Source organism: Geotrypetes seraphini, chromosome 3, assembly GCF_902459505.1.
Source record: "Geotrypetes seraphini chromosome 3, aGeoSer1.1, whole genome shotgun sequence".
NCBI lineage: Eukaryota > Metazoa > Chordata > Amphibia > Gymnophiona > Dermophiidae > Geotrypetes > Geotrypetes seraphini.
The window spans coordinates 36,331,481-36,352,082 of record NC_047086.1 but is presented as its reverse complement, the minus strand read 5'-3'; the positions used below and the strand labels follow the sequence as shown (position 1 = coordinate 36,352,082).

The 20,602-nt window shown below is 48.4% G+C and overlaps 1 protein-coding gene across 1 annotated transcript in view; it reads left to right on the top strand.

Annotated features, from left to right (window-relative positions):
- Window positions 1-2,250: 2,250 nt before the first annotated feature.
- LOC117358034 (cystatin-2-like) overlaps window positions 2,251-20,602 on the top strand; it is a 29,977-nt gene continuing 11,625 nt past the window's right edge. Inside the window, exons 1-2 of the mRNA XM_033939448.1 lie at window positions 2,251-2,636; window positions 14,125-14,238. Coding sequence (XP_033795339.1) covers window positions 2,418-2,636; window positions 14,125-14,238 — 333 coding nt within the window. The 5' untranslated portion in view covers window positions 2,251-2,417. The remainder of the gene's footprint in view (window positions 2,637-14,124; window positions 14,239-20,602) is intronic.

Sequence of the window (20,602 nt, the reverse complement as noted above, 5' to 3'; positions counted from 1 at the left end):
TTGTCTACAATGATACCCAGATCTTTTTCTTGGGCACAAACCCCTAATTTTTATTAACTGATGCTGGAATAATTGCTGAGTTGTGTTTCCCGGCTGCACCCAACTTGCCAACTGACTCCAGATTTTCAGACAGGTTTATCCAGTCCTTGTAGTTTATATCCTTGCCTGCTTGCATTTACAATATTAGGGCAGTGGTTCTCAAAATTGTCCTGGGGCGACTCCTAGCCATTTGACTTTTCAGGATGTAAACAAAGAACAAAAGCACTTTGGCACCTCTGCTCTAAATAAATGCAAAGATCAAAACAGATTAAAAATAGTATTGGCAACGTTTGCTTCAAAACCTATAGAGCTGAAACAAGTCTCAAAAGTTGGAGAGGGAGAAGGGCTGCTGCTGGATAAGGGGAGCAGTGAAGGGGTGGTGGTAGACACAGGGGAGGTAAAAGGAAGGGAGAATGGACAGGGGGAACACGCAAGGGGTGGTGGTGGACAGCCAAAAGAAAGAAAGACAGAAAGCGGCTAAGGAGACAGAGAGAGAAAGAAATAAAGACACACACACACACATATATTCTAGCGGGAAGGGGTAAAACGCGGACCTGATGGACTTGACGGACCTCGTGGATCTAAACCCGTACGGCCTTAAAAATCTGAGGTCCATGTCGGTCCGTGTCCGTGGCGCTTTGTAGTTTCTGTCGCTGACAGACCTTGATGAGATTTGAGCGCTGACGGATCCATCTCAGCATAGGGAGGGAAAAGTGTTATGATCCATCAGCGCTATAAATCTCTTCGAGGTCTGTCAGAGCCAGACTAGTGCTGGAGCGGCAGAGCAGACGCCAAGAGAGTGGGGACATAGGTTTTGGACGTGCGTTATGGAAAAGAAGTCTCCAAACTCCAGCACTAGTTTCTGGCTCTGACAGACCTCAGAAGAGATTTTCAGCGCTGACGGATCCTAACACTTTTCCCTCCCTATGCTGAGATGGATCCGTCAGCGCTCAAATCTCATCAAGGTCTGTCAGCGACAGAAACTACAAGCGCCACGGACACGGACCAACATGGACCTCAGATTTTTAAGGCCGTACGGGTTTAGATCCGCGAGGTCCGTCAAGTCCGTCAGGTCCGCGTTTATATGTGTGTGTGTGTGTCTTTATTTCTTTCTCTCTCTGTCTCCTTAGCCGCTTTCTGTATTTCTGTCTTTCTTTCTTTTGGCTGTCCACCACCACCCCTTGCGTGCTCCCCCTGTCCATTCTCCCTTCCTTTTACCTCCCCTGTGTCTACCACCACCCCTTCACTGCTCCCCTTATCCAGCAGCAGCCCTTCTCCCTCTGTTTTACCTCCCCCCTGTCCATCAGCACCTCTTCCTGATCCCCCTGTCCAGCAGTAGGCCTCCCTTCCTTTTTCCCCCCCTGTCCATCAGCACCTCTTCCTGCTCCCCCTGTCCAGCAGCAGGCCTCCCTTCCTTTTCCCCCTTCCCCTGTCCATCAGCACCTCTTCCTGCTCCCCCTGTCCAGCAGTAGGCCTCCCTTCCTTTTTTCCCCTCCCTGTCCATCAGCACCTCTTCCTGCTACCCCTGTCCAGCAGTAGGCTTCCCTTCCTTCCCCCCCCCCCACCAGACCAGAATCTCCCCTCTGTCTATCCCCCATCAGTCCAGCATCTCCCCTTTCTCTATCCCCCCAACAGTCCAGCATCTCCCTTCTCTCTATCTCCCATCAATCAAGCATCTCCCCTCTGTCAGCCGCTGCCATTCGCCATCTCATCAAGGTCTGTCAGCGACAGAAACTACAAGCGACACGGACACCGGACCGACACGGACCTCAGATTTTTAAGGCCGTACGGGTTTAGATCCGCGAGGTCCGTGTTTTACCCCTTCCCTATTCTAGCACCTGTTAATGTAAGGGGCTATAAAGCTAGTATAATATAATGGACACGTCAGCCTTAGTAAAAGAGGGGGTTAATTACCTGAACAGAAAACAAAAAAAGGGTTCCACCAAAGAGATTCCACAAGGAAAACAGCAGCGCTAACACAAAAAAAAACCCAACCCTGGAATTGATGAGCCTGTCAGAAGTAATTGGTACTTTTTATGGGGACGGGCGGGGATGGAGGTAATTCCTTGCGGGGACGGGTGGGATTTCTGTCCCCGCGCAACTCTCTACTCCAAACAAGAGAACATTAAAGGGTTAACAGAGCTGCTACTATGTCTCCCCAAGATGCTGGCAAAGGAGTGTGGCAACGCCCAGTGACAGTGCATTTCTCTCCGGAAGGGGAGGGGGGAGGGGGGGTCAGGTTTTCCTAAAAGCCAGAGAGAGCGCCGTAATCCCGTTCGGTAGCCCCAGCGCGATCAGCCTTTGAGTAACTCGAGCAGCCGCCTTTGCGCGCCATTCTCGGAGCAGAGCGGCCGGCGGAGAGACAGACTTAGGCGAAGATGGCCGCTCTCTGCCCCGTCTTCCTGCTGTGCGCCATCGCCCTGGCCCTAGCCCCCTTCGGCCGGGGTACGCGTCTCATGCCCGGAGGCTTAAACGAAGCCAGCGAAGACGAAGAAATCGTGAAGAAGGCGCTGCGCTTCGCCATGAAAGTGTACAACCGAGGCAGCAATGAAATGTATATCATGAAGGCGTTCAAGGTGATCGAGGCCCAGAAGCAGGTCAGTGTGTCTGATGACATTGGAAGGAAAACAGGTCCGAGAGAGACTAATCATGCCGTCACAGCAGAGTCTTGATGCAAGATAAAATAGGGTTTTCCTTATAGCTTAAAACAAATCCCACCCCCCCACCCAAAAAAAAAAAAAAAAATTTCTACAAATATTGGAAGTGTGTTATCTGTATTTGTTGGGAGTTTTTCATTTGGTTCCTGTTTGCATTCTGTTTTTTATTTTTTTTTAATTGATATAGCATATCTTAAATTGTTGTGTTGCTCCTGAGTTTCAATAAAAAAAAACAACTTTAGGCCGGCAAACCAGCAGCATAAAAAATCATAATGTCATTTGATGCTGCGGAAGGGTCTGCTGTATAAAAACTGATTTAAAAATGGATAGGGGGACCACAGACTTGGTACTGTGTTCTATATGAGTGATTAAAGAGAATATAGCAAATCTAAAATACAATCACTCCTCTAGTGCTTAAATTATGCTTCTTTTGAGAAATTATACCAACTTGTAATGAAATGTATGCGCAGAGACACGGAGGCAAAAACAAGGGGCGAACCCCAAGGATATTGCCTCACCACCCAGGCATCGCATATTAGTATGGTTCAATAAATATATAAAAAAATTTATTTTGATTGCAAAACACATTCCTTGGCGCAGGAATCCAGACACCAGTGAGATAGCACATCCCTACCAGCTAGGTGGTGATAGAACCCTGATTTTCAGAAATATATCTGGATGGAACTCCCTCTTGTCAATCAGTATGCTCTATCTCCAGCAGGTTGGATGGTGTCTATCATTGCTGCTCCTGAGGACGGAAGGCTTGCTGCGGCTTCAGTTGAGTCTTGGGGTGTTGGCCGGGCTGGGCCAACTTTGGGGGCAACATCTGGGGCCCACCCGGGTCCCTTCCCCACCCTCCCTACCATTGCAGAGAAGCTGAGGGGGTTGGTGGGTTCTTTCCCATATTAAAAAAACAAACAAAAAACAACCCCGACCCTGGGTGCCGGCATCCATAGGCCGCTGCAGCGCAAGCTTCTCCCTTTTGCCTTCCGGTAAGACACATGAGTACCTTGAGTCTTTCTTGTTGGGTTTTGTTTGTGCTGGATTGCGAGCCGAAGGGGGCGCATATGGCAGCAGAGGCAGTTAAGCGATGTTCCCACTGTGGGAAGCGAAGGACGCCAGCGGGAATTTGTGTGGCTGGTTGTGCGGGGAGCGTAGGGTTGAATTTGGCAGCGCCAGAGGGCACGTCTTTCTCCCGTGCATCTGACGCGGCTGTTGCAGTTTTGAAAGCTCCAGTACAGGAGCAGGCCTCTTTGGGGATAGTTGTTAGCCCAAGTGAGTCCGATGGTGGGGAGGGAAGGTGCAGAGCGAACCGGGGTTGGAAGGTTTGCAGTCTGGTTCTCTGCCTTTCTCCTCTGAGTTTATCTTTGCAATGCACAAAGCCTTTTTGTTACAGAAGGCAAACTCCGGTAAAGAGGGAGAAGGGGCAGGGGACGCCTCGGTTCTGGCGCTGCAGCTCTGGCCTCAAGCTGATGCAGGGGAAGATGGGGTCAAGTGGCGCAAGATTGTGCTGGACACAGAGGAAGAGTAGGATTCTCGCCCTAATCTAGCTCTCACCTTGTTTGGGGCCACTGGAAATTCCAGCGGGCCCGAGGCAGAGTTGGAGGAGTTGGTAGCGGCTGAGGGTAATGGCCCGGCAGTTTTGCGGTTGTTCCATAAAGAGGAGCTGTTGGCATTTATTTCTAAGGCCTTGAAAGTGCCTTCACATTTCTCAGCCGGATCCAGGGGTGGCAACTACATCCAATCCCTTAATGGCAGGCACTAGGAGGCCTCCTAGATCGTTGCATGAGGCCATACAGGAATTGATTGCTGCGGAATGTGTCACACCAGAGTATGGGCTCAGGGTAGCCAAGGCTATGAGACTATTGAATCCGGTAGCTCAGGAGGATTTAGTGAACTTCGGGCTGCCCAGTGTGGATGCGCTAGTGGCAGCCATAGCTAGGAAGACCACTCTGCCTGTAGAAGGTGGAGTGGCACTTAGAGATCCTCAGGATTAGAAAATTGAAGCTTCTTGAAGGCATCTTTTGGGATGGCAGGCCTGACTCTACAGGCAGCCATGTGCAGTTCTTATGCGGCACGGGCTTGTCTTCAGTGAGTCCAGCAGATCACGGATGGTCTGATGGCATCAGGACATTGCCCCGAGAGTTCCCGGAAGTGGAGTTAGGGCTGGCATATCTGGCAGATGCCCTATATGATATGGTCAGGGCCTCAGCTAAGCAAATGGCTCTATCAGTGGTCTCCAGGCGACATTTGTGGTTGCGAGATTGGGCAGCAGACATCGCGTCTAAATCTCGCTTAGTGAGGCTTCCCTTTAAAGGCCAGTTGTTGTTTGGTGCAGATCTGGATAAACTGGTGAAGAATTTTGGTGATACCAAATCCCAGCAGTTGCCGGAGGACAGGCCTCGGGGAGCAGGTAGATCGTCTTCTGCTACTCTATGCTTTAGGGATGCAAGGAGATATAGGCCAGGGAAGGTGTACAGAGCCTCATTTAGTGCATCTTATAATTCTAAGTCTAGATTTTCTCAAAAGCATTCCTTTCGTCCTGTCAAGCTCGCTTCTTCCCAGCCTGCCTATCCTCAGTCCTATCGTCCAGGCCAATGATGGGACGTTAGCTCCTTCTGTCAGTCATTTAGGGAGGCAGCTGTCCTTCCTGGTGGAATGAGCCATCATAACATCAGATCAATGGGTGCTCGATATTTGCTTAGGTTACAAGTTAGAATTCTTCTGTCCCATCGTAGATTCTTTCTTGGAGACCCGGTGTTCAGGGGACAAAATGGAGGCAGTGAGAAGTTTGCTCCAGGAATTGTTGGAAATGGGGGCAGTGGTCCTGGTGCCTCTGGAGCAAAGGGGCCTGGGTCGCTATTCCAGTTATTTTGTGGTTCCCAAAAAAAGGAAGGTTGGTCAGACCACTGCTGGACCTCAAGAGAGTAAATCAGTTTCTCCATGTCAGACATATCCGAATGGAGACAGTAAGATCAGTCATTTCAGCCATGCAGCCAGGGGAGTTTCTTACAGCTTTGGACCTCAAGGAGGCGTACCTACATATTTCCATTTGGCCTCCTTATCACCGGTCTCTTCGCTTTGCGATTCTAGGTCAGCATTTTCAGTTTTGGGCAATGCCACAGTGCCCCACACGTTTTCAAAAGTGATGGTGGTAGTGGTGGCATTTCTTCGCAGGGAGAGCATTCAGGTTCACCCATATTTAGACGATTGGTTGATTCGGGCTCCATCCCATCAGGAAAGCTTAAGGATCACAGAGAGTGATTTCGGTTTTGCAGTCCCTAGGTTGGGTGATAAATTTTCCAAAGGGTTCCTTGATTCCGTCGCAGGTATTGGAACATCTGAGTGTCCTCTATGACATAGTCTAGGAGAAAGTCTTTTTGCCTCAAGTTGGGGGCGAGAAATTCCAGGCCCAGATCTGTCTTCTGTTACAGGATCCTCGACCGAGAGTTCGGAATTATGTTCAGGTCTTAGGTTCCATGGTAGCTACTCTAGAGGTGGTTCCTTGGGCTCAATTCTATTTAAGACTGTTACAGCAGTCCATCCTGTCTAGGTTGTCTCCGATGTCTCAGGATTTCGAATGCCGGAGAGGCTTGAGCTATTCAACCTTGGGCGCTAAGCATTGGTGGCTACGGGAAGAACACCTGTTCAAAGGCATGCCGCTGGCATCTCCAAACTGGATAGCCTGACTGGATGGGGGCGCGCGGTGTCTCCAGTCATCAGCACAGGGCAGTTGGCGCCCAGAGGAGGCTCATTGGTCTATCAGTCTTCTGGAGCTGAGGGTGATCAGGCTGGCTCTGAAGGAGTTTCAGCCACTGATTCAGGGCAAACCAACCAGAGTCCTGTCAGACAGTGTCACGGCAGTTGCCTATATCAACAGACAGGGGGGGCACGAGGAGCTGGCTGTTGGCGCGATAGGCAAATATTCTTCTGCTTTGGGCAGAGAAGTTTCTTCCACTGCTGTCAGTGGTGCATATTGCAGGCAAGGACAACATTCAGGCAGACTTCCTCAGCAGGAATCAGTTGGATCCCGGGGAATGGGAGCTGTCTCAACAAGCATTCCAGCTCATTGTTTACAAGTGGGGGCTCCCAGAGATAGATCTTATGGCCTTGGGCTGCAACGCCAAAGTTTTTCCCAGGTTTTTCAGCAGGAGCAGAGAACAGAGTTCGGAAGGGATAGATGCGATTGTTCTTCCAAGGTCTCCGCACAGTCTGCTGTATGCATTTCCTCCTTGGTCGATGATAGGCCGGGTATTAGATTGGGTTGTGCACTTCTCGGGATCAGTGGTGTTCATTGCCCCGGATTGGCCGCGTCGTCCGTGGTTTGCGGATCTGATGAAGCTGTTGCAAGGCCCTTCACTTCAGTTCCCAGTGACACCAGACTTACTCACACAAGGACCAGTGCAGATAGAAGATCCCTCCCGCTTTGGTCTTACGGCCTGGATATTGAAAGGTCAAAGCTGAAGCGGAAGGGGTATTTATCTGAGCAGGTTATTTCTATTCTGCTGCAGGCGAAGAAAGTCTACTTCTACGGCTTATGCTAGAGTCTGGCAAGTGTTTGACTCTTGGTGTTGTAGAATGGGGATTTCATCTTTTCAGGCTTCCTTATCTCATATTCTCTGTTTTTTTTGCAAGAAGGGGTTTTGCAGTCAAAAGAAAATATTTTTTATATTTATTGAACCATACTAATATGCGATGATTGGCTGGTGAGGCAATATTCTTGGGGTTCGCCCCTTGTTTGTGTCTCTAACCATACATTTCATTACAAGTTGGTATAATTTCTCAAAAGCATAATTTAAGCACTAGAGGAGTGATTCTATTTTAGATTTGGTATAAAAACTGACACCATAATGTGATTGGTAAATAACACAGCTAGGCGTACGGGTTCCTTTCACTGTACCCTCCTTGTGGAGGGGGAGGGGGTGCTGACGCCTCTCCTCCTCTCCCCCCCCCGCCCGCTAACACCTGACTTTAAGTTGCAAGATTGACTTCTGAATTATCCAGATACATATTCCCAAAAAAGTGAAGGACGTAGTGTGGAATGGATGTTGCTGGAAAGGGGAAACACACACCACAAGTGCCTCCCCCCCAACATTGAGCAAACTCTTTGACTTCATCCAGGGAGGGGTCATTTCCATTAGGTTTTCACCCCCAATCACTTTGAAATACGTTGCCTCCTATAATGCATTCCTTTCCAGTGTGATGGTTCTGTGGTCAGTGAAATTTATATGCAAGTTCTTTCAGGAGAAATGCAGCCTGAGCCAGGGCTTTTGTGGTCACATATGACATTACAGAGGCTTGGCCTCCCTTATCCCTCAACCAAGATGAAACACCTAAAAACTAACATAAAATGGGACTTGTTTTCTATGCATCTTGTTTATTGGTTTGTCTTGGCTGCTTTACCTTGTCTTGGACCCTTCCCTTCCCCCATACCTCTTTAACGTTCAGGGCGAGTGCAGCAACCCCAACCTGCTGCTCTTCCTCTGATGTCACTTCCTGGACCCGGACCTAGGAAATGATGTCGGAAGCAGAGCTGATGCTGGTGCAAGCAGCAGGTTGGGTTTGCTGCATGCGCCCTGAACGTTAGAGGTATGGGGGAAGGGAAGTGGCGCGGGCGGCAGGAGGGGGCAGGGAAGGAGCGGGTGGGGGTGGGAGGCACCATTGCACTGGGTACCTCTCGCCCTCGCTACGCCACTGAGAACAGGCATAGGTTATTAGCAAAAGAATATAAGAATTGCCATATTGGGGCAGACTGAAGGTCCATGAAGCCCAGTATCCTGTTTCCAACAGTGGCCAACCCAGGTTCCAAGTACCTAGCTAGATTCCAAGTCGTAAAACAGATTTTATGCTGCTTATCCTAGGAATAAGCAGCAGATTTCCCCAAGCTATCTCAATAATGGCAGTGTTCTCAGAAATTTTTTCCAGCCGGGTGGCATGAAAAAGGAGCCGGGTGGGTGGGGTAGGGCGGGACGGGGAAATTTGGTGGTGGGGAAAATTAAATGTATACTATTTTTATTAGTTAATTATTATTATTTTCCAATGCTCAATATGACTTCCTTTTTTGAGGTTTGACGCTTGTGCCAGAATATTTTTACTAAATTTAAGAAGTATCCAATTTTAGAAGGGAGTAATGGCCTCATTGACTGTGACATTGCAGCCAAGTTTACTTAAAGCACACACCCGCTCTTCAGGACTCAAGGATATATCTGTATGGTCAGGCATTGCTGCCAGTTTCTTCAGTGAGCCAACAGAAAAAGGCTGCTCCATATTGTCTTCTTTCTGCAAATTTTCATATTCACATCGTCTTCCAAATCCTTCTATCCTTGAAAGTATTATCTTCTGGATTTTTCCATTCTTGTCAAGAGCCTGCTGCGAGGCAGAGGATCCCGCACGTGACAGCCGTTTCTAGGCAACCTGGGACGCTTCTGCTCCTGGGCCTTCCTGTCTCAGTGAAGAGAAAAAGGAAACGCGTGTTTTCACAGCTCGACTTCCCTCAACACCCCTTTCCCCTTCTCGCGTCGAGGTTTATTCTTGAGAAGCACACGCGAGAGTGACACTTCCAGCTGGTGGTTCCTGTCAGTGGGAGAAGCTGGCGCGGTCTGAACCCCCACGAGCAGGAGAGCGGAGTGAGAGCCATATAGAGCACGGGCCGCAGCGAGATCGGTTTTGGGCTGCATGTTGTGCAGGGCTGGACTAAGGCAAGTTTTAAGCTTCCTTCCATCGCTGACCTATTTTCCATAGGTCAGCGACGGAGGGAAGCTTACAACTCGCTGCTCTTGCTTACTTCGGGCCTTCCTCGTTGCCGGGTCCTGCCTTCACGGAAACAGAAAGTAGGCAGGACCTGGCAGCGAGGAAGGCCTGAAGCAAGCAAGAGCAAGTTGTAAGCTGACCTGTCTCCTGTAGCGAACCCATGCTCCAGGCTCTAATGTGTGCGTTCCGGCTTCCCTTCTCTTCATCCAGCCTGCACACACATGTTAGAGCCCTGGAGCATGGGTTCAAGTCGCTTGCTGGCGTTAAAGTTTTAAAAAAGTCAGGCTCCTGCGATTCAGGCGGTGCTGAGTCAGCCCCGGTAAATCTCCAAGCCAGTGAGAAGGTTGTTTGTTTTTTTAAATGTTCAGCAGCGGTGGCAGCAGCAGCAGGATTGCGATCGAGATGACAGCTGGGCGGTCATCTAAATTAGCCGGGTGGAGCGCCCAGCTAAAAGGCCCTAGAGAGAACACTGAATGACCTATGGACTTCTCTTTTAGGAAATTATCCAAACCTTTTTTTAAACCCTGCTAAGCTAACCAGTTTCACCACAATTAGAGAATGACACGGTGGCGGTTTACCCGCGGCCACCGCATTTTAGCCGCGGGTCACCCGCCGAAAAAGGGGAAGAAAACTAGCAGTCGCTGCGGCGACGGGGACAAGGCCATTCACCGCCCGCGGGGTGGTGAATGGTCTTGTCCCCGCAGTGAGGCATGAAGGATTGCGCGGTCCCCGCAACTCACACCCGCCTGTCCAATCGATTCTAGTGTTTAGCCAGCTCTCTCCCTTCTCGTCACCTTAGTTTGTAGATTTTCTTTTTCGGCGACCCGCACGCTATCAGAGAGCCGCGCACGCGCGGCTGCTCAGTGTTCAATCTTCTGCTCTGACGCAACCGGAAACAGGAAGTTGCAGCAGAGCAGAAGATTGAACACTGAGCAGCCACGCGTGCGGGTCGCCGAAAAAGAAAATCTACAAACTAAGGTGAGGAGAAGGGAGAGAGATGGCTAAACACTAGAATCGATTGGGCAGGCGGGTGTGAGCTGCGGGGACCGTGCGATCGCTAGTGTTCCCGGCTCAAATTGGAAGGAGGGAGTGAAAGGGAAAAGGATTCTGGGCCAAGGGGATGAAGTCGGAAAGAAAAACCCACAGCAGGAAAGAAAGGGAAGGATTGGCAGGTGAGCCAGATGCTAGAAGCAGGGGAGGGGGGGAAGAAAGAGGGAAAAAAGCTAGATGGGGTTGAAAAGAAGAGACACACTGGTATGGAAGAGGAAGATAGGGGAAATCTGGACACAGGAAGGTAACAGAAAGAGGGGAAATTATGTGCATGGGGCATAGGGACAGAGACATAAAGGGGACATGCCATGGGGATGATATATGGACACGGGGGGGGGGGGCAATGGCAGATACATAGGGGAGATATTAGAAATGGAGAAAATAGGAGCACAGAAGCGAGATGGTTTGTGGGGATGGGACAGGGACCGAGCTCGCAGGCTCCAGTGGCTTGCACAAATTACATTGTAACGTGCCATGAAAATAAGAGGGAGGAAGGTAGATAGATAAGCCACGTGAGAGGAGCTGAAGGGTAGTAGAAAGGAACAGATGGTAAAGGAGGGAGGGAAGGGTGGTGTTGGAAAGGAATAGAACAGACATTGAAGGAGGGTGGAGAGGAACAGACCCCGAAGGGAAATGTGGAAGACAGAGTGGGAAGAAGACAGATGCCAGACCATGCGGGAGCGGAGGGAAGAAGATGGGTGCTAGACCAATTGGGGGGGGGGGGTTAAGGGAGAGGCACAGTAACAGCAAATGGAAGACGCAGAGAGAAGACACACAGTGGATGGAAGGAATTCAATGAGAAGATGTGGAAAGCAGAAACCAGACAACAGAGGTAGAAAAAAAAAATTATATTTATTTATTTATTTTTTGCTTTAGGATAAAATAGTATATTAGTTGTGTTGATAAAAATTTATAAACAAAGCCCTGCCAGCTGAACATCTCTTTCTCTAGTTCAGCAGCAGGAACTTTGATTTATAAGAAAGGAATAAGCTAAATATTACAGTACTAAGGCTTATATGGATGCAGCGGGGACGGTGACGGGGCGGTGAATGGGATGGCAGTGGCGGTGACGGGGCGGTGAAAGGGATGGCGGGGACGGTGACGGGGCGGTGAAGGGAACAGCGGTGACGGGGCGGTGCAGAGGATGGTGGGCCGGTGACGGGGACAGATTTTTTCCCCGTGTCATTCTCTAACCACAATCTCAGGCAATGAATTCCAGAGTTTAATTACACGTTGTGTGAAGAAATATTTTCTCCAGTTTGTTTTAAATCTACTACTTAGTAGCTTTATCGCTTGCTCCCTAGTCCTAGTATTTTTGGAAAGAGTGAACAAGCGATTCACATCTACCCTTTGCACTCCACTCAGTATTTTATAGACCTCTATCCTATCACCCCTGAGCCATCTCTTCTCCAAGCTGATGAGCCCTAGCTGCTTTAGTTTTCCTCATAGGAAGTCATCCCATTCCTTTTATCATTTTCATTGCCCTTCTCTGTACATTTTTTAATTGCGATATGGTGACCAAAATTGCACACAGTATTTGAGGTGTGGTCGTACCATAGAGCGATACAAGGGCATTATATCATTTTCATCTTTGTTATCCATTCCTTTCCTGATAATATTCTATTTGCTTTCTTAGCTGCCGCCACCACATATTGAGCTGAGGGTTTCAACGTATCCACAACGATGACACCTAGATCTTTTTCCTAAGCAGCGACTCCTAACATAGAACCCAGCATCACATAGCTATAGTTCGGGTTCCTCTTTCCCACATGCATCACTTTGCACTTGCTTACATTAAACATCATCTGTCATTTTGATGCCTAGTTTCACAAGGACCTCTTGCGATTTTTCTCAATCCTCTTGCAATTTAACAACCTTGAACAACTTTGTGTCATCAGCAAATTTTATTATCTCACTAGTTATTCCCATCTCTATATCATTGATAAATATGTTAAAAAGCATCGGTCCCAGCATAGACCTGGGGAACCCCACTATTTACCCTTCTCCATTGAGAATATTGACCATGTAAAACCACTCTCTGTTTTCTGTCTTTCAACCAGTTATCAATTCATAAATAATAATTTTTTTTTAATAATAATAATTTTATTTCTTATATACCGCTATACCATAAGTTCGAAGCGGTTTACAAAGAAGGTCGTGCAGTGTTTACAGCAGGAGACATATGTTTACAACAAGATACATATGTTTGGAACAGGAAATAAGCTAGGAATTGGAACCAGGGATTTGAGATACATAGGCTAAGTTGAAGAGTGTGCATAATAAGTCGGAATTACAATGAATAATATACAGGGAATTACAATTTGGAAGCGATAATGGGGGAAGTTTACAGAGAGGAGAAGATATTGCAAAGAGAGCAGGGACAAGATACAGGAACAGGAGATGATTACAATGCGATACAGGTTAATACAAATTGAATAGGATATTACAAAGTGACCAGGAACAGGAGAAGTTTACAATACGATACAGGTTAATACAAAGTGAGCAGGTACCGGGGAGGTTTACCATAGGATAAAGTGATTTACAGAGTGGACCGGTACAGGATTTTTACAGTAAGATACAGGATATTACAATTTGAACAGGATGCAAGAGTTAAACGCTGAATTACGGGAGGAAATAAACAATGTGAGTAAGAGAGGAACCCAGCCATAAGCGTTGGAGGGGGAAGGAAGGGTGGGGTGGGCATTTGGAGGGGATATAGCTGGGTGTGGGGGAGAAACTTAGGTGTTGTTGAAGAGAAGGGTCTTCAGAGACTTTCTGAAGTCAGTGTATGATGTGGCCTCGAGTATTGGTTTTGCTAGCCATGTGTTCAGTTTGGCTGCTTGGAATGAAAGCATTCTGTCTAGGTGCAGCAGATTGGCGAGGCAAGATTTCCCTTGACTAAATCCATGTTGGCTTTCTCTCATTAATCCATGCTTATGTATATGGTCTGTCATTTTTTATCAGCACTCTGAAATGTATACCATCCAGTCCAGGTGATTTGCTACTGTCCAGTTTGTCAAATTGACCCAGTACAAACATCATTCAGTGTTAACAGAGATTTGTTTGAATTTCTCTGATTCATCAGATTTGGATACCATGTCTGTGTGGAAGAGGGGGGGGGGCCGCTCTTTTTTTTTTTTTTTTTTTTTACTGCAACAAATCTGGTACTCCCTACCCTAGACATACTCCTGCAATGAAAAAATAATAGTGTGTACGCATGTCTAATATACTATCAGACGCTTCAGCGCGCCCTGTGGTATGCCGTTTTAAGCTGTGGCAAGCACATTAATGTTTACTGCAGCTTGGTAAAAGGGACCCTTTAGAGCTAGGGCAATTTTTTAAAAATGTGTTTTTGTTCTAGTGGGCAAAATATTACCCCCCTCCTTTTATGAAGCTGCATTAAGGTTTTTTTATATCACCGGCTGTGGTGGTAAAAGTTCTGACACTCATAAGAATTCTATGAGTGTCGGAGCTTTTATCGCCATGGACGGTGATTAAAAAAACCCCGTAACGTGACTTCATAAAAGGGGAGGTTAGTTGAAAGAGAAACTTCAATAATAAGCCTTTGCAGAAGTAATACTGTCATTTTGATCTGTCTCCTAAACATATTTATTTCCTTGTTTTGAAGATTGTGAGTGGAATTAACGTCTACTTGACGGTTGAGATTCATCCGACTAATTGTCGTAAATCAGCGCGTGAGCTCACAAACTGTGAATTTCTTCAAGGATCTGAGTCGGAAAAGGTATCCACATTCTACTTCTTTCCCATGTTTCCTGTTTTGAAATGTACGTTTAAAAATTTCATTTTGTAATCCTGTTTGTTTTACACGTACATTTCACCAGAAAGATTGAGTGATTTGGGAATAAAGTATGTGGTAGATAAGACTTGATCTTTTAACATGTGTGATTGGAGCATTGAAAGATACAAAATTATTGAATATGCATGACCCTCGCATTTGTAGATTAATACCTAATTTCAGGGTTCCAGGAATTTGCTTGATTTTTGTTCTACAGAATTGGTTTTCACAATAAATTTTACTGAAGTTTTAAAAGAATAGTACAATATAGTATTGCAGCATATAAGCAATAAATTTGGCTTCCTAACATACATTGTCTCCCAACACTGCCTCTATCCCCGCTTTCCCCTATGCAGTCACCCCATTTATCTCCATCTTTCCACCCCATCTTATTTATTTATTCATTCATTCAATTTTCTATACTGTTCTTCCAGGGGAATCCCCCTTTACTCCCCCCACCCCAAACAGCAATAAATCCTTTCCCGCAGAGTGCCCTGTTGTTCCTTCAAGGCACTCGCTCTACCAAACTCCAATAAATCCTCCCCCTTCTTTTTCTTCCCCTTTCAGTTCTTGAGCTTGTCCATAACACTGGTCAACACTCATTCTTACATAGTAACATAGTAGATGACAGCAGATAAAGACCCGAATGGTCCATCCAGTCTGCCCAACCTGATTCAATTTAAATTTTTTTGATTTTTTCTTCTTAGCTATTTCTGGGCAAGAATCCAAAGCTCTACCAGGTACTGTGCTTGGGTTTCAACTGCCGAAATCTCGGTCAAAACCTACTCTAGCCCATTCCCCACCAAACGGCCATACACAGACCCGCCATGCCCCCTACCCCAGGAACAAAATCAGGGTTGCGAAGGAGAGAAAGAAAAGGGGAAACAGCGGGTAACCTACCCTGTTGCATGCGCCACCAACGCCAGGCTCTTCGAAAAGGAAGGAGGAATGGGAGAGCAGGAGCACCAGGCCCCTACCCCCTGCCCCATGAATAAAAGATGAAAAAGACCAGGGTAAGCAGCAGTCTTCAAGCAAGGCTGCAGGAAAATAACGACGCGATGAGACCAGTTGTTCATGAATCCAGCGGAGAAGCGCTGAAACATTATAGACACGAAGAGCAGGTAAGCCTAAACCCCCCCCTATCTCGGCTCTGGGACAATTTAAGAGCATTGATGCGAGCCACCTTCCCTCTCCAAACAAAAGAGCTCGTCCGTGCGGGAGATCCAGACGGGAATTGTTTGCAGTGTATATAGCAGTTTCGGGAATAGCACCATTTTCACTAACGCTACGCAACCGAGCAAGGAAAGGGGGAGCGATTGCCACTTGAGACAAAGGGCTTTAAGCCATCCAATAGTAGCAGTGATGTTTGCATCGTATAGTTTACGGGGATCTCGATAAAGCATGATACCTAAATATTTCAACTTCCCAGGGGCAATGCCGATGCCCAGTCCCTGACACCAAGGTTCCACAGCTGAGGCTCCTAACAGAAGAGCCTCCGTCTTATCGAAATTAATTTTGAGCCCGGAAAAAACGCCATAAGATCGAATGATGGACATTAAGGCGGGCATAGTCCGGTCAGCATGATTAACATAGAGAAGCATATCATCAGCGAACATGCTGATGCGGAATTCCCGGCTGCTCACCTGAAGTCCCTCCAACTGAAGGTCCTGACGGATCCGAGCGGCCAAAGGCTCTAAAGAGAGAAGAAAGAGAAGCGGTGAGAGGGGACAACCCTGCCTGGTGCCCTCCCGAGAGGGAAAGGGTCCGACACTCCACCATTCACTAACAACTGAGAGTGAGGGTTATGGTACAACGCCAACAGCCAAACAATGAAGTCACCTCTGATACCAAAGCAATCAAATGTCCTGAAGAGGTGAGGCCAGGAGACCATGTCAAACGCTTTCTCGACATCCAAGCTGGTAATGAGCGCTCGATCATTGATGGCAAGGGAAGACTGCAACACTGCGAGGACCTTCAAGAAATTCATAGAGGCGTGCCTGCCCGGTACAAAGCCCACCTGGTCTTCATGAATGAGAGAAGGCAAAAATTCGTTAAGTCGAGCTGCAAGAATACTAGCCAAAATTTTAATATCCTGATTGAGAAGGGATATACCGTATTTTCACGCAAATAACGCGCACCCGTATAAAACGCGCACACGGGTATAGCGCGCAGAAATCACGATGATATGTACAAAAACTTTGGTATACCGCGCTCACAGGTATACCGCGCATGCTGCCCGACGCTCCTTTCGCCCGCCCTGACTTTCCGTGAGCTGTCCCGACTCTCCGTTCACCCCCCCTGACTTCCGTGCACTGTCCCCCCTTGAAGGTCTGTCCCCATCCTGAAAACCTGATGCCCCCCCCCCCCGACGTCCGATACATCCCTCCCCCCGAAGGACCGCCGACTCCCCAACAATATCGGGCCAGGAGGGAGCCCAAATCCTCCTGGCCACGGCGACCCCCTAACCCCACCCCGCACTACATTACGGGCAGGAGGGATCCCAGGCCCTCCTGCCCTCGACGCAAACCCCCCTCCCCCCCAACGACCGCCCCCCCCAAGAACCTCCGACCGCCCCCCCAGCCGACCCGCGACCCCCCTGGCGACCCCCCCACCCCCCTTCCCCGTACCTTTGGTAGTTGGGCCAGAAGGGAGCCCAAACCCTCCTGGCCACGGCGACCCCCTAACCCCACCCCGCACTACATTACGGGCAGGAGGGATCCCAGGCCCTCCTGCCCTCGACGCAAACCCCCCTCCCCCCCAACGACCGCCCCCCCAAGAACCTCCGACCGCCCCCCCAGCCGACCCGCGATCCCCCTGGCGACCCCCACGACCCCCCCCCCCCCTTCCCCGTACCTTTGGTAGTTGGCCGGACAGACGGGAGCCAAACCCGCCTGTCCGGCAGGCAGCCAACGAAGGAATGAGGCTGGTTTGGCCCATCCATCCTAAAGCTCCGCCTACTGGTGGGGCCTAAGGCGCGTGGGCCAATCAGAATAGGCCCTGGAGCCTTAGGTCCCACCTGGGGGCGCGGCCTGAGGCACATGGGCCCAACCCGACCATGTGCCTCAGGCCGCGCCCCCAGGTGGGACCTAAGGCTCCAGGGCCTATTCTGATTGGCCCACGCGCCTTAGGCCCCACCAGTAGGCGGAGCTTTAGGATGGATGGGCCAATCCGGCCTCATTCCTTCGTTGGCTGCCTGCCGGACAGGCGGGTTTGGCTCCCGTCTGTCCGGCCAACTACCAAAGGTACGGGGAAGGGGGGTGGGGGGGTCGTGGGGGTCGCCAGGGGGATCGCGGGTCGGCTGGGGGGGCGGTCGGAGGTTCTTGGGGGGGGCGGTCGTTGGGGGGGAGGGGGGTTTGCGTCGAGGGCAGGAGGGCCTGGGATCCCTCCTGCCCGTAATGTAGTGCGGGGTGGGGTTAGGGGGTCGCCGTGGCCAGGAGGGTTTGGGCTCCCTTCTGGCCCGATATTGTCGGGAAGTCGGCAGTCCTTCGGGGTGGGGGTGTGAGTGGTCCTGCCGGGGGGGGGGGATGTATCGGACGTCGGGGAGTCGGCCGGGCAAGAGGGCTTGGGCTCCCTCTTGCTCCGATCGTGGATGCGGGTGCGGGTGGGAGCGCGTGCGAGCGGTCGTTCGGGGTGGGGGTGCGAGCGGTCCTGCTGGGGGGGTGAGTCGGGCGGGGTGGGAACTATGTTTTAAAACTTTTGTATACCGCACTCACGCATATAACGCGCGAGGGGTATGCGCGGTAAAAACGCGTATAACGCGCGCGTTATATGCGTGAAAATACGGTAGGCCTATAAGACCCCAAGGCAGCAAGCAGTTGTCCAGGCTTGGGAAGAATGATAATGTGCGCCCTATTATGGGAGTCCCCTGGGGGAGTAGTATTGCGAAGTCCCATAAAATAAGTCCCTAAAGATAATAAAGCCGAAGGGTCCAAAAGTTTATAAAACTCAGGGCCAAGACCATCAGGTCCCGGTGTTTTGCCTAGTTTAAGTTTTTTGATGGCCACCTGCAGCTCCTCGCCTGTAATGGTCCATTAAGAGCAGCACATTGGTCAGCAGACAGCGTGGGAAGAGAGATGCCCTGGAAGAATTGATTGCTAGCAGCCGCATCAAAAGGTTGAGCAGCATAAAGTTCGGAGTAAAATTTCACAAATTGCTGCGTAATAGCCTGTTGGGTAACATGGGTAGCTTCCTGTTTGTCTTTGATAGAAATAATAGTATGCCGCGCTTTGTGAGGGCGCACCAAATTAGCCAACAACCGACCCATTTTATCACCCCACCGATGTAGTTTATATTTGTAACAATATAAATTACGACTAGCGCGTTGATCCAAGAGAAGGTTAATTTTAGATTTAAGGATACCCATGACCTTTTTTGTAGTATCATCAAGACGAGAAATATGAAGAGTCCGATAAGCAGCAAGAGCTCCGCATCACGTCGTTTTTTCAAGGAAGCGGAATAAGCGAGAATATGCCCCCGCATGACAGCCTTGGCGGCCTCCCAATATATAACTGGGCCCGCGTCCTCCACAGAATTGGTGTGAGCAAAATCATCCCACTTCTTTTGAAAGAATTCACGGAATGAAGAGATGTGGTGACATACGCCAAACACGACCCGCTGCTTGGGAGCCAAATTGTAAGGCAAGGCCCAGAAGAGCATGATCAGAAACAAGAGGGACTGAGATGCTGGCAGTCGTCAGATACGGAAAGAAAGAAGCAGAGATTAAAATGTAGTCAATGCGAGAGTAAGTCGAATGAGGGTGGGAATAAAAAGAGAAATCTTGCTCATCTGGGTGCAGAGTACGCCAAGAGTCCAGCAGGCCCAATTCCTTCATGAGAAAGTGCACACCCTTGTTGAAATGTCCCTTCGGTATCGGTTTAGCGGGTTTATGGTCCCATTGGGGATGAGCTACGAAATTAAAATCTCCACTCAATATAATCTGCTGGGGCAAAAGCGGAGCAAGGTGGCCCACTAAGGAAGTGAAAAAGGCATGGGTATATGAGTTAGGGGTATAGACATTACCATTGTTTCCTCTAAGGATTGATGAGGTGTGTGCAAAAAAAAATATGCATGAGCGACAAGTTACATACTCCACAAATTTATGAGCAGGCACGGAGGACGCATTTTTAAACAAATGTAGTTTATCCTTGTACTCCTTATGTATTTTTAATCATCTATGTATATGTTTGTATGTTTATTGTTCAAATGGTTTTATTTATTTCCCCAAATTTATTTTTGTTATATGCATTGAAAATATTTTATATTGCGTTTAAATCAAAATCTCAATAAACTTGAAACTTGAAATGAGTGCCCATGAGATTGTGGGAGGGTTAAATACTCAAAAATTAGAAGAATAACAATTTACTTAAAGTTTTTGCTTCGCCAGCTTTACATACAGTGTCGTACCTAGCATATGTAACACCCGGGGCCCATCATTTTTTGGCACCCTCTCCCCCCCCATCTGTACGAAAAACATGATTTTTAGTAACAAGCCACACATCACACATGAGTACCTAGGAAAAGGCAGCATCTTACATATTGCAGTGAGCAGTAGTACATCAATACACCCATTGTAAAACTAAACAAGCCAGACCAGCATAAATCAATCCTACACCGTCAATCCTAGCAGAAAACTATGTCTTTTGAACACACAGAACACAGAAAACACCTTCGCCTAGTTGGAATATGTCATCACAAACTAACCCCTCCCCCTTTTACAAAATTGTAGTGTGGATTTTAGCCACGGTGGTAACAGCTCTGACGCTCATAGAATTCTGAGCATCAGCGCTGCTACCACCACGTCTGGCGCTAAAAAACGCTCCACAGTTTTGTAAAAGGGGGGATAAAATAGAAATACACAGCTTCAACGCTCTAGCTCAGGGGTGCCCAAACTTTTTGGGCTTGCGAGCTACTTTAAAATGACCAACTCAAAATGATCTACCAACAATAAAATTAAAAAACATAAAGCACACTATATGCTGAGAAAATGTTAATTATCATTCCTATTCTGGGTTTTTTTCAAAGAGGTCAAGGCAGATGACTCTATGTATTGTCACCTCAGTAACAACCATACAAAAATAGACAAATATACCCCCCTCCCTTTTTATTAAACCACAATAGCAGTTTTTAGCGCAGGGAATTGCGCTAAATGCCCAGCGCTGCTCTCGACGCTCATAGGCTCCCTGCGCTAAAAAACACTATTGCGGTTTAGTAAAAGGGGGCCATAGTGCAAAATATAGACAGCATATATAAATTCAGACACATTTTGATCACTAAATTGAAAATAAAATCATTTTTCCTACCTTTGTTGTCT